Source organism: Ornithodoros turicata, chromosome 1 (assembly GCF_037126465.1).
Source record: "Ornithodoros turicata isolate Travis chromosome 1, ASM3712646v1, whole genome shotgun sequence".
Classification (NCBI taxonomy): Eukaryota; Metazoa; Arthropoda; class Arachnida; order Ixodida; family Argasidae; genus Ornithodoros; species Ornithodoros turicata.
Window position 1 is genome coordinate 42,026,917 of NC_088201.1, and position 14,384 is coordinate 42,041,300.

General features: G+C 47.7%; 1 protein-coding gene across 1 annotated transcript; it reads right to left on the minus strand.

Moving 5' to 3' along the window:
• Nucleotides 1-1,401: 1,401 nt before the first annotated feature.
• On the minus strand, nucleotides 1,402-14,143 carry LOC135378096 (uncharacterized protein KIAA1143 homolog). The gene is made up of 3 exons (XM_064610969.1): nucleotides 13,894-14,143; nucleotides 13,715-13,844; nucleotides 1,402-1,676 (listed from the first exon to the last, which is right to left on the minus strand). Exons 1-3 carry the CDS (start codon nucleotides 13,996-13,998, stop codon nucleotides 1,480-1,482), a joined length of 432 nt encoding a protein of 143 aa, XP_064467039.1. The 5' UTR covers nucleotides 13,999-14,143; the 3' UTR covers nucleotides 1,402-1,479.
• Nucleotides 14,144-14,384: the final 241 nt, after the last annotated feature.

Here is a 14,384-nt window from a genome sequence, read left to right on the forward strand (position 1 = left end):
CTTGTACGCTATGAAAGTAGGTCAGCCTTTCGCGCGGTCCCTCAGCTTTTCCCTTGTCCACGTAGAACGGTCTCATTGGATCGCTCTCAAATAAGGTACCACAATTGCACGTGATATCCACGTTGCCTCACTCTTTCACCATTGTGTTGTGCACCGTATGCGAATACCCCCTTATACGCTATGAAAGTAGGTCAGCCTTTCGCGCGGTCCCTCAGCTTTTCCCTAGTGCACGTAGAACGGTCTCATTGGATCGCTCTCAAATAAGGTACCACAACAACTGCACATGAGGTCCACATTGCTTCATCTTTTTCACCATAATGCTGTGGCCTGTCTGCAAATACCCTCTTATTGCTGCTTTGAGTGGACAGGCGCTTTGTCAGGCGCTTTCTCCAGCCTTTTCTGCACAGTTCCCTTAGAAGTCGGCCCGGGACGGACATCGCCGCAGGGCGTCAGTCGTGACGTTGCCCACCTCTGTGTGGCCGACAACGGCGAACCCTTTCACCAGCACCACCACCACAAACCTTCTCTTTCTCTCATGCGCAGAGACGTACTGAAAAACTCTGAAGGCAGAACAAAAATATTTACCGCTGCATCGACTGCACTCTCTGGCTTGCCATGTGTGTTTGTGACGTGATTGTCCCTTCTACAACATAAGCCAACATAAGTACAGTAAGCCAACATAAGTCTTGCAACATAAGTACAACATAGCAGCCAAAGGTCACCATATCCAATTTCAGTGGTTCACTGGTCACTGTGACATGACCAGGAAATGAGGCTGCGGACATATCAGCGCGTAGTGTAGTGTGGTCGCGTGTAAGTGAGGCACGCTTCGACGGACTAAAAAAAAAAAAAAATAGGACATCGACTTTGGAGCAGGAATGTTGCCATACGCCCAGCTGGATTGGGCACTATGACGTCATACTTCTCAAAACTGAAAATTAATTTTATGATACTTCCGCTTCTTACGGAGAAATAGTATTTCCGGAAAATACAGTGTGAGAAAGGTGGATTCGAACGGCATAAATTCGGAAAGATTCTGAGGACATGAGATTTAGTCCGTAGTGGGTCACTTTAAATATTCCAGAAGGGAGCCAAAAGATGGGTACAGCACCCAGTGGCAAGATGTCCCTAAAGGCTGGGCGGAGCTCTCCAGCAGGTGCTGGTCCAAATATCGCCCCATAAGGTTCTCCCCGTTCTTTCTTTGGGAACCTAGAAAACGTCGAATAAGGTGTAGTTCTCCCTGTGCACTATCGACTGACGATGGACACCACTGCTAGTAAGTGAATTTGAGGAGGCCCCGTATGGTAAGTTCACAGCAACAGTCGTCAAAGAGCTCTCTGCCTATTCTGGCCCCGCGCCCCCATGAACTGAAATTAAAATTCTGTTCAGTACATACATAGATACATGATACAGACATGTTTACTGCACAATTTCTTTACACTCGCGCAAATGCACGTGCCTGTTACGGTATGTACATAGCTACAGATCATCACTGTCTTCTTCATCGTCACCAAAGGAGAGTAGACGATTGTCTTTTACCGCTGCGACCTTGCTGCGGTTCACCGTATCCTTTTCTTTAAGTTTCTTGGTCGAAGTCGCAGTGATACCTTGCTCGTCCTCGTCCTTTCGCTTGCTTGGTTTGCTGTAGACGATTTTCCCGTCATTGGGTGCATCTTCTGAAAATACAACCAAGAGCACATTCGAACGATGATTTGGCGAACATCCAAACTTCACCATCGCTGTTCACATTCAGTCCACGTTGTGTACCTAAAGGAACAAAAATTACGTGCGAAGACAAATCAAATTATGCATATGTTATGCATTATGTCATGAACAATATCCTGGTGCTTCTTGACATTGCAAACTTGTTACCTACTCGCCATAGCTATCCTTTTCACTACCAGCAAAGATGGTTTGTTGAAAGAAGATCAGGCATGATCTATCTACCTATACGGAATGCAAAATGGCAGTTGAGTACACAGGTGAGAAGCTATTATCATTGCACAAAAATTTTGTGCGTCTACCTGAAGACCCGAAACGTTATACGTCTTAAACGTCTCCAAGTTTACACTTGGACTTGGTGCACATTCTCAGAATCGACTGACACTTCACTTTCTAAGTCACCGATGCCAGCACCGGTTTACTAGAAAGTGTTCGCATTCACAGTGCCAGGACAGAGCAATTTATTAACGTGGAGAAGGGTGACGTTTATCTCTGATTACACGACGGCTATCGTATCTCGTGCTGTTTACCAGTGGATGTAATAAAATCTAGCGCGTCAGGAAAAATGACCACTGCTGTACAAACAAGAGGGTTCGCACAAGCAATAACCATCACCCACGTGCGATTTTTACCTGCAGGAACCAAATATCAGGATACATCTCCGAGGAGATTCCTGTCCAAATGAGCATTACCATGCCAAAGCTTTCAAGTGCCTAAGGTTGATAAGTTCGAAGGGGGTGCAAGATTTTCGGCTCCAGTTGTAGAGAACGGTAATTCGCTGCGATTTCCGTCGATCAACGGCGAGCATAGGGATTCATGAGGAATGTCAACCTGGTGTCGCTTTAGCTTGTCCGCTACATCTTGATGCGTATGTTAGGAAACGTCCGTTTTGTCTGTGTTTCGCAGATCTGCGAGGAACTGAATCGCAGGAACTGCACGTTCCACAAAATGCGATTCGGTGATTCCATGAATCGTGCTCAGTGTAGTTGGAGCCATCATCTGATACCGCTTCTAGGTAAATGTTGCAGTACTGAGCGTTATACTAGTTACCAGAACTACGGCCAGGAAAGTGTGGCAACATACAGAAGGCATTCTGGTCTATCAGCTTTGTTCTGCCAACGAGTTATTCAATTGCCAGGAAGACATAGATCGCAGATGTACATTTCTTTAACGCCGGCTTAATCCAATTGGCTTGTTTAGAGGTTACAGGCAACAGCTCCGTAACTTTACAAATTTGATAGACTCTTCTGAAACAACCAAAAGGAAATCCACAACGCAGCAGGCATACAATAGAAAGCACATGATACACAAATAACAACTGCTAACGTATATAACCAAACGATAAAGAACATGGAGCATTAAGGTTGGGAATGTTACAAGAGTTCAACAGCCACTTTTTGATTTCTTTTTTCACCCTAGATATAGACTTCAAATCTTCTATACTCGTGTTCAACTTATGATGGAAAATAAATCTAGTCCGTCATCTACATACAACTTTGGAGATAAGGAGACACAATACTGCACCGCCGCCGTGGGGAAGGGCTCGCGTAGTGTCATGTGGCCAGTCTTAACAGCCAATACGGAAGCAGAGTGTGTGTGATGGTATGGATAACATTAATTATCTAACGGAGGAGGGAGAGTGACGTCTCTGTGCTCAGCCATCCTATCTGCGGCGCAGTAATATTCTGAGAGCTGACGGACTCGATTTCCTTTACTTCTTGTGTTGGACACGACTATAGTTAATTAGATATCTGGTTAAACTCGTGCGGAACGATATGATATGTATGTAATATGTAACCATGTAATACGTAAGATACAGATGAAGGCAACGTTCATCACCCGCCACTTACAGGAAGACGGATGAACTCTAAAGGCTAAAGACGCGTCCATAAATTTTCGTTTTTGGCTGCGGCCGGCCACGAGACACAACAAAACAATAACAGCGTTCTTGCACAAAAGCAATTCGCAGCTGACCTGTAGCGCACGCGAGGTCTTTGATCCGGACGCCTTCTAGAAACCTCTCAATCCCTTCAGAGGAGCCCGTAAGAGAAAGAGCGTGGTTGATGTCACAAAGACAAAACGTCCGAGGAACAAAACGTCGGCAAAAGATGGCAAAAGATGACCAGCTAAAGACACGTTCGTGGAGCTCGACAGGGCTCGATGGGACAGATGCCCCAAGCTTATCGCGAACCACCGTCAAGTGACGGAAGCCGCCATATTGTGACCCAGAGTTGTCCGGAGGATTTTTCAATTGTTTATAACAAGTAAAAGTTTCTAAAATGAGTGAATAGAACGATTTAAAACGACGTGGAGTCGTGTCCGTGTGGCGTGCGTTTTACTGTTCTTGTGGAACGTTTAATCGTTTATAAACGGTTTAAACCAACCGTGAAACGTTCTGGTTCTTCTGACTACGGCGGCTGCGGTTCAGATTGGACTTGGATTCGTAGCACACTATACAATCCGCTATGAACCAACTTCAGAGCACAATGTATACAGGCAAGTTCTACCTCGACCCAGATTCGGGTGCAGTGTATTTTTATGCGGATGGGTCAGCACATGGCTGTCGCCGGCGTTTGACGTACGCGCTCAATAGGAAGCAAAGCATGGGAAAATGGGTGGATCGCTTAAACTGTGCTACGTCACGGCAGCAGATCCTCCAAGGTCACGCCATTCCGGACGCGGCTGACGTTTCGGGCTTTTGTTGGAAATTGAATTGTGCGGCGATATAAGGTACCCTACAGAGAAAGTCGTTTCACTACTTGCTTCGACTTTTTTCATGATAGTCATCAAAATTCGAGATCGTCAGTAAGCCAAGCGTCTACTAATAACGTGGGAACATTATGCGACCGTTGCACAAGCTGCCAGTTGCAGAGTATAACTGTCCAACTTTTCTTTGTACAGCGCCTTTGTATGCACCATCCAGAACATCTTCCCAGCACCGGAAACATCCTCACTCTCTTTCGAAGATTTCCGTTCCTTTCTTCTCGCGTAAAGCTAGGAACGACATGAATAGCAGACAGACACAAAGTGTAGACAAGCGCTTTGCTGCCCACGCGGAAGACGTGCTATTGGGACACCATTTCTAAAGCAGCTCATTTTTCTAACATTTGACATTTCCACTGACAATGTCGCTTGGAAAGTCAGGAAGACAAACGATAAAATTGGCCAATAAAAGGGAACCTTTCGTACACTCGCCATCCGAATATGAGCACGTTTCGATGTCAGTCTTCCTCTACCAGAAAACTTTACTCAGGCGCTGCGATTTGTTGGTTCTTGGATGCTCACGAGAACGTAGTCTTCCCTCAGCGATAGGTTATGCGTTAGTGTATGGAATGCCTGAAACTTCGAAATGTACTACAGGCTACGTTTCGAAATGTACAGGTCTGTGAAAATTACGAGCTTAAGCTCCTGCGCTCGTAGTGATGGCGCGATATGCGCTTCTTCAGCAGAGCTCCTGGGGTCGCTAAAGACATTTTTCAGGAGGTGAGAAGATGCACGTACAACCGCCGTCAGCCTTAACCGTGGCGCGTGGCCTGCGCAGAATGAGAGCGCCGCGGAGAGCTAGTTTCTAAGTTTGAGATTGCGCACAAAACATAGGTCCCACACTGGGTCGAGACCACGACTGTCGAGACATACAGAGCCTCACAACAGCAGTTCGGCATGCTCGGTTGGGCGGTTATCGCACCGACAATCATGCAGTCTCTGCTTCGCGCTCACGCTCACCAGCGGCTGTGCTGCATGCGTGCTGCGACCCAGTCTCAAACCCAGCGGCCAACGCTCCGTGGCACTGGTACCTGCTCACGCCACGCACTCGCGTATTACAGTTAAGTCTGACGGCGGTTGCACAAGAACATCTTCTTTCCTTGAGCGTCCATCCACTTCCCTCTGAAACATGCAGCGCAAACTGCGCAGCGGTCTCGAGTGCACTCAGAAAGAAGCGCACTTCGCTCTATATCATGCGGCAGCTCAAGCTGCTGCTTTTCAACAGCAGAAAAGACGGCTAGTGGGCTCTTTACACTCGTGTTCAACTTAAGAAGGAAAATAAATCTAGTCCGTCATCTACATACGCCGTTGGAGATAAGGAGAGATACTGCAGCGCCGCCATGGGGGAGGGCTTGCGTAGTGTCATGCAGCCAGTCTTAGCAGCCAATACGGAATCAGAGTGAGTGTGATGGATTACATTATCTGGCGGAGGAGGGAGAGTGACGTCTCTGTGTCCAGCCATCCTATCTGCGGCGCAGTAATATGTTGGGAGCTGACGGACTAGATTTCTTTTCCTTCTTAAGTTGAACACGAGTATAAGCATTTGCGAGAATGATGGTGTCGGAAACCATGCGCGGTGGCCCGCTGCTCTCGGATGGAACTCTCAACGACATGATTTCAATGTATCTGGACGACGACCAGCGGCATTGCCAAGCGGGTTAAGGCGTCCCGCTCGTTGGTGGTAGCCAAGGTCGTGCTGAAGACTGGGAGGTAGTGGGCTCGAATCCTACCGATAAAATGGTTAAAAAGCAAGCGAGCTGGTGGCTAAGATCCATGACGAAAACCCGAGACTGGGAAAAAGACGAAAAACAGACGACACAACACAAAGTCTTTGTGTTGTGTCGTCTGTTTTTCGTCTTTTTCCCAGTCTCGGGTTTTCGTCATGGATCGAATCCTACCACCGGCTGTGCTGTCTAAGGTTTTCCCTGGGTTTTCCAAAGACTTTCCAGACGAATGTCGGCACAGTTCCCCCTGAAGTCGGCCCAGGACGCATACTAACCCCCCTGTCCCCCACTCCTTCCTGCTGTCCTCTCTCCATCTGTCCACATCTGTACGCCGCTCATAGCCACAGTTGCTTCGCGGCGCTAACACGGAATAAAAAAAAATCTGGACGTCGAACGTAAGATATAGGAAGGCATCCTGCACGATGTCACCGTCGTGCACAACACAGCCGCTCAGTGAACAAAGAACCTTGATTCTAACTAGGGTTTCCCATTTTCGTCGATTATAATTTTTGAGATCTCCCGAAACGCGTCAAAAATGAGCGCAAAACAGTAATACAAGTATGAATTGGCTTATAACATCATAGACGACAGGATAGCTTCGCTTTTGCGCCAACCTTCACCCTACACTCTTGGAAAAATGGCCAGTAAAAAGGTAGTAACGACTGCGGTTACTACCCTCGAAGTGCGTTACTAGTTGGTCACTAGCTGAGTACTAGCTAAGAGTTGTGGAAAGCAGTAAATACTGCAGTTACTAGCCAGAAATTTTTGCTTAGTAGCTGTTACTAGATCGATACTTATGTTTGCTACATGTTATCTTATGCCCGTTAATTTGTGATGGAGGCGATATTATCCGAGTTAAACGGTAATTTGATTTAAAAACACATGTGTCAGTAGAGTAGCATTTTATTCAATACGGGAGAGACTTACGGTAGCGTATTATGTGCTCCTGAGACAACCGTATGCGCGCATCCACACCCAAGAAGTCGCCTCGCGGCTGGTGGCGACTTTATAATCTCAGAAGTTGCGACGCATTATATCAGTATCTGTTGTCCAGCAAATGGCAATCTGCTAGGAAGAGCTGTCCTTTTTCGTTCACACCCATGCTTTGCGAATATGAGTTTGTGTAGGCGCAGTATCCCTCGAGTACACCCCCCCCCCCCCTCCCACACACACACAACCACAGCTAGAGGTGACAGATCTTCGTATGTTTGTTACTACTTCTATATACAAGTTGGGAAATATATTGGCGCTGAAAAAACTTTAGCATTCCCTTTTTCCGAAATTATACGCAAGCCATGTATGCTTTTCTCTTTAGTTTTTCCCAGTGTACACTTAGGGTTGCCACCAGGCCGGTATTATACCGGCACGGCCGGTTATTTGCTCGCTCTGCCGGTTGCCGGTAGGAAGGTGATACCGGCAGCCTTTTGCCGGTATTTGTGACTCAAGACCTTTCATATGGGCTTTTGCGGGGTTTTCCCTTCAACATTCCACTACAGGTTGAATAAATCTGGAGCATAGCCCCAACTCTGCAGTCACTAGTTCTTTCCTTAGTTATTCATTATTATTATTATTATTATTATTACACACAGGAACATATGTTTCCTCGTATTATCTTGAGCTCTCTCTCTATCTCTCTGTTTCCTGTGTGTGCTCTTCCACCCCTCACCCACTTCCCTTTCCCTCTATTCCACCTCCTCTCCCTCAGCCGGTATTTTTCACTACGAAAGGTGGCAACCCTATGTACACTTTGTAATTTTCACTAAGTGAAGGTCGCGCTTTTACTAGCCAAAGGCAGTGCTATCAGCTAAGACCTACTGCTGGAGGTAGTGCTCTTTACTAGCCTCTTCAATTAGTAAGTGTTACTACTGCCACTTTTGCTACGTACGGTTACTAAGATCTTAGTGGCTGGTGTGACAAGTAAGTGCTTAGTTTTTAGTTAGTAAGCGCATCGACCTTATTTTTAAGAGTGTACTTCGTAATACCTCGGAAAATATAATCGCCGAAAACGAGAAACCCTAACTGTAACATAGAAGCTATACGATATGCTCAACGTATCGAGGGGGTCCGCCAGTTAGCAAGTGTATAGACCGGCTAGCCAGGCAACCACGTTGTACAACGAGAACTGCTTTAATGATCGACTACGAAGGCTCGCGAACCACAAAGGTTCGAGCACTCCCGAGCGCGGCTACCTGCTGTTGACGATGGTGAAGTAGCTGCCGGTTACAACAAGGTCATGTTTCATGACCGGCACGTTGTAGCTAGACCCGCTTGCATGGACGTTGAGGAAATTCCCCAGTGGTGTCCTCAGTAGCTTCGGTAGTGCCTCAGGCACACGCTACTGTCCTCAACCTTGCTCGTTGGTAGAGCACTGGTATCGGTCGCACGCACTCCATTGGTCGCAGTGCCCAACTGTCGCGCTGCTGCAGAGCGGAACCGAGGGCAGCGTTGGAAGCGTCAACAGGAGGGCTGTCTCAGCATCTGGACGTGGATGGTGGAGAAGCACCGCGTCGATGTGGGCCTATTTGACTGTGGTGGGAATGAAGCGAGATTCTCTCGGGAGGACGTCGTTGAGGAGGTCGTACAGTGGCTAATGACAGCGCAGCACAGTGAGGAAACACGTCGGTAAAAGTTGACCAGCCAAAGACACGTTCGAATGGCTCTACGTGTGGTAGGTAATCTCGGATGCACTGGACTTCCGTTGTAAGGGTGCCGTCTGCACTGATAATAAGGCCCAAGACGGTGAAGGTATAGTATCGCCAAATTTTCACTCTGCAGTGTTAAAGATGATGTCACAGTCCTGGGATTCTGAAGAACAACTGCCGCACTGAAAGGATGGTTAGGCAGCAAGCGAGCTGCGATAAATATCCATGGTAGCAAAAACCCCGATACAACCCAACAAGATGTTGTGCTGCTTGGAAAGGGACAAAAAGGGAGACACACACACGTCTCAACTACCGCAAGCGTTGGTTTGATTTGACTTGACCTTACTGGCGCAAGGATAACAAGGATCATGCTGCGCCGAATAATTTTGTTGAGTTACGCTACAGTAGCGCAAGCGTTGGTAGTGTTCAGCCTCAGTCGTTCTAGCGACGTGAAGGTCTGCGATACAGAAGCAGTGGTGTCACTAGAGGGGGGGGGGGGGGGGGGGGGGATGGGGGGCGGTCCGCACCGGGTGACGGGATGGAAAGGGGTGACGCGCCGCAACCGTGCAACCACTTCTTCTCTTTTTCTGTGACTCTATGACGTCAAAAACAACGTGATTTTTTTCTGTGTGGAGATGATATCCCTATTTATCGCCGATCAGTGGCGTAGCCAAGGGGGGTTCAAACCCCCACCCCGTAACCGTACCTTTGGTAGAGCATTTGGGAGAGGGAAAAGAGGGCGAAACCCTCCTCCCCCATGTAAAGTTTTCGTCGAACTTCTCCCGAAATATTTTTCTGGCTATGCTACTGTTTTCGGTCGTCTGGTATTGAAAGGGATTTGGGGGGGGGGGGGGGGACGCAAAGAGATCCCGCACCAGGTGACGCAAACGTCACGGGTGTCAAAACGTCTTGGGTGTGTTGCAAGGAGGTCTGCTACTGTGACGAGGTTTGATGAAGTAGCAATTGGACTGGCTGGTGCATACTACTGCACCGCGGCGAAGGAACCGGAGACGACGAAAACACAGGACAAGCAGAGGTTTAATGCCCGATAGTCGCCAAGCGCCTGGGCTGATCTTGGCATCACGTAATGTAGCTAATTCCAGCACGTGATCAAATTCCTGATTTGCTGCGCGCCCCGGAGCCAAGCGATAGAGGAAGGTCTCACGTCATGAATTGGTGGGTGATTTTTGGCGGTACGTCCGCCTGGGTTGGTTGAGTGGTGGCGGGTATTCCTTGGAGTGAAAGAGTCGTAAGGTGGGGTATATAGCATGGCGGCGAGCTGGGGTGGCGCGGACTTGCGGAGAAGTGGCGTTGTCGACCAACCGGTGGCGATTAACATCTGCCAACAGATCAAATTGCTTCAGAAAACTGCATGGATAGCGTAGAGCAAATCGGCGATGGCAACAATGCAGCGGAACACTAGGCGAAGGCCGAGATTCAAGGTTATCGAACGTTGTTCATACGTAGCAATTTTGGACTGATTAACCACTTGCAACGTGTATTCTGCTCGTGAATTGCGTTTGTCAGCAATTAGCAATGGTTGGAGGTGGCGATTCCCGCCTATGAACATGGTAGGCGGCAACTCCAGGTACCAACGGAACATAACCTCGCCTGGGTCAACCGTCATTCACAATGATATTTGTCTCCTGACTTGTTAAAGGCAAGGGGTGTACGTCTTTTTTTGACAATGCAAAGTGTTCCAAAAGTGATGGTTTCACGGTTCCAGTTGTCACGACTGTAGCCAGGGTGATATGACATGATATCAGTGTATTCAAAAGTGTCACAAAAAGAAAAAGCTGACCACGCCCATATTCAACCAATCAAGAGAGAGAACGATATCATTCGGAATGATGGTTGGTTAAGAGCATGTGTCATGTAGTGAAGTTCTCTTTCTAAAGTGTATGGTCCGCAGGAAACCGTGCGCGAGAACGTCGCCTGCATGATATGCGGCAGCCAAGAGTGCGTTCAAGCAAGCTACTTTGCTGTTGCTGTAGGACCATGGCGGCGCCTTTCTTCCCGAGATCTGGCTGGACGTGAAGAGCCGTAAGAGCGGGTTCCAGAGATTGCTGTGATGTTGGGCGTACACGTGGGCCCAAGACGCGCTTGTCTTGCTGGGCGGCGTTGACTTCAGTTATCGCGAAGGTCTGGCACTCGATGTTCGGGTCACCAAATTGTATAGAGTGGCTAACCAGACAACCACGCTCTACAATGGGAACTGCTTTAATAATCGGCTATGAAGCAGGAAACCGAGATAGACGCTCATTCAGTGACGAAACGCATACGACGTACCTTTGCGTCGATACCTGCGCCTGTCGAATCAACCGTCTTGGTGAACTTCATGGACTTCCGTCGGAGCATCGGTGGGACGGCCGTATAGAGGCACATACTGTCCACGTGAAGCTCTATCATGACAGATAGGCATCGAATTTCTACATTTCTTTCTTTGTTTTGTACAGTATAGCACTAAACATCGAGACGATTCTCGTCCTATCTTGCCGCACCGCGTTCTGTGTAGGGCCGGACTGGCACGCGTAGGTCGCTCGTCAGAGCACAACTTCTGCGTTTCCGGCCTAACTGTTTTGCTGGGTAGTTGAAGCACAAATGCTCATTATTAACGAGCGCCCATTGCCACCCATTTGTTAGTTCTGGGAACTTGGTGCTAATGGACACGTTACCTACTAGAACCGAATGCCCTCCAAAGACCCACACGCACCTAAAGGCAGAAAACCTCAAAGGGCACCCTCCACGAAAGCGATGACAAAAATTCTTGGACAAAAAGTTTGCCCCACAGACTTGCTTAATATGTTAGATTCCACATGCTTGCATAGACCAAATGGAATTTGGTGAAACGTGCAGTTACATTGTAAGTTAACATTTTGAAAGGTGACAACCAGAGCCGTAGTGAAGTGGGGGGGGGGGGGGGGGGCGAGAGGGGCAGCCGCCCCGAGCGCCCTCGCCAGAGAGGGCGCCGAACGGCAGGCCCTGACAGGTTGGTTGGACAGGAGAAAATCGGGAACGAAGAACATTTGAATGTACGATCTCGGCAGTGCAAATAAGCGTTTTCATTTCCTTGTTTACGGGGCTTCTGACGGCATTGGAGGGGGGAGGCGCTTCAGATTTACCCTGCCCTGGGCGCAAACTTGCCTCGCTACGGCTCTGGTGACAACATTTGGTGACACTCAGAACATCAGTTCTTTCATGTTCAACATTTTGGTGTTTCGCGCTACTGCAAGACATTAAAATGATGTACAGGTGGTTGACAAATAGGAGAGATGTTATCATTATTATTATTATTTTTACGCAGGGAATTTAAAAAAGTCGGGAACACCAACAACAGATGGAAAGAATGAAGAATACTGCTGGTCCTTTCTAGCAATGATTGCTTGCTAGACGTTACAAATGAAGTGCTATAACACCACACCAGTGATTTATCCAGACCCCCTACACCCCCACCCCAATTTTTTGGCGACACCCCTCTCCTATCTTGTGCACCCTCTACAGGAGAGCCTGTGTTCTTTCAGCGTTATACATATGTCGGCAATGTAACATAAAGCTGTTGGGGTGGACCTCGATATTCCCAGTTGCGAAATCCCCGATCTGGAAATTCCCGTTCTGGAAACAAGGAAAATCAAGGAGAATGCTCGATTGCTTCGTAACATGGTATGCCGCAGAGCCGTAGCGACGAGGGGGCGAGAGGGGCAGCCGCCCCGGGCGCCCTCGCCAGAGAGGGCGCCGAACGGCAGGCCGGTTAGTTAAACTGGATGAAGCGGGAACGAAGATAATTTGAATTTACGATCTCGGCATTGCTAAGCGTTTTCATATCTTTGTTTATAGGGCTTCTCATGGCAGTGGGAGAGGGGGGGTGGGGGGCGCTTGAGATTTACCCTGACCTGGGCGCAAACTTGCCTCGCTACGGCTCTGGTATGCCGTGTTTAAAAACACGGTATCACTATTTAACCACCCAAATTCACGGGTTTTCGATGTCTGTCCAAGTCGTTTTAGCGAACGAAAGCCAAGTTTTAGCGGCCGTTAGGCTTAGCAGGGCTGACACCACGTTGGTTAGTTTATTATTAGGTTAGTTCAAGTTCGGTGTTTGCATTTCTATGTCCATGTTAGTCTAAGTTCGCTGTTGGCAGTTTCCCGCGCGCGACTGTGCATTTTATAGTCAAATAACGTTTATTTCCGAAGGCAGAAAAAATAGGCGATGTCAAGTTGCCGGTGGTGAGAAAATCAAAGTTACCTGGTAACCTGAAGAAGTGCAGACTCGTGCACGAAAGTCTTGTTTACCATGTGTAAATAAATAAGTTGTTCCTACCGTTTAATATCACTCTTTGATCAACGTTTATTTCCAGTAGTTTATTTTGCAGCGGGGATTTCGGTCACTTTCGAGGTACATCCGGAATTCAGTCCTCCCAACGCGCCAGAAAAAAAAAAAAAAAAAAACCGAGCGTAGTTCCCCAGTCTTCCAATAACTGTACCTATTCGACTGCTCCCGAGTATGACAATGACAAGCAAGTTGTTACAAGTTGTTCAAAACTCTTTTACGGGTTCGTGTTTCGCGCGAAACGCTTTCTTTCCAAAAGTTCTACAGGGTGTGTGCCATTGTGTGTGCCGTGTGTGCAGATAAACTCCAGTGGCTCTCAGTCGCGTGTGCAAATGCCACTGGAGTTTATCTGCACACGCCCTGTATTTTGTTCTCTTTGTTATTTGCACCCACTATTCGTCACTCAAATAAGGTTATTTGCGCAATAGCAACGCGCAGGGCAGCTGTCAACTGCATCGCGACGACAAATACACCACTAACTAAAGGTCACTGTCCTAGCGCTTTCAGACTTGCAGTTTTCTGCTAGGTTCGCATGTTACCTTCTTGCTTCCTTCGAACTGCATCTGCTTCCTCAGCTGTCAGGTCGCCGGCCTTCATTACTACCACAACTGGTTTTTCGTCCTCCCTATCTTCTCTGTCTGCCGGGAGGTCATGAGCTAAAGTTTCCCGCTATAAGTAATGGATGTTAGAACTATAGTAAGGAGTGTTAACACATTACCTTAGTGTCGACTGTGGGTCCCTCCGTATAACCGATCCGTTCCTTCATTTTCTTTATAAAAGGAGGGTCTGATGGTTTTATACACGTAACATTATGCCTTGGCATTTTGGCTCAAGAAAGAAACGTAGTCCCTGAGCGTGTAATTGTTAACGTACCTAATAATAACGTAAACACTATGCGCCCATGCTTGTTTTCACTTTTAGTCGCACAATCTTCTCAAAGATGGCAGTTGTTGTAATGACGTCGCCGACGTAGCCGACGTCGCTCTGTGACGTCTCAGTGGCGGGGCGTTGAACGATGAACCGTGCAATTGATGCTCTAGATTGTCATCAATTGTCCAGAAATTGAGTGAATCGAAATTGAAATAGTATCACGATCGCCTTTTTTTTTTTTTTTTCAAGCTATCGATAGATCTTTGATTAGCCTGATTAGTCACGTAACGTAATCCAATCCAATCCATCCAGTCCTCCATCCGCATCCATCCATCTTCC

What these genes read in the sequence shown, in the direction of transcription:
- LOC135378096 (XM_064610969.1), bottom strand. Translation starts at nt 13,998, where the DNA reads ATGCCAAGGCATAATGTTACGTGTATAAAACCATCAGACCCTCCTTTT. An exon ending in GACCCACAGTCGACACTAAG is followed by an intron (nt 13,845 to 13,893) that starts GTAATGTGTTAA and finishes CATTACTTATAG; the next exon opens with CGGGAAACTTTAGCTCATGA. An exon ending in AGTTCGAAGGAAGCAAGAAG is followed by an intron (nt 1,677 to 13,714) that starts GTAACATGCGAA and finishes TTGTATTTTCAG; the next exon opens with AAGATGCACCCAATGACGGG.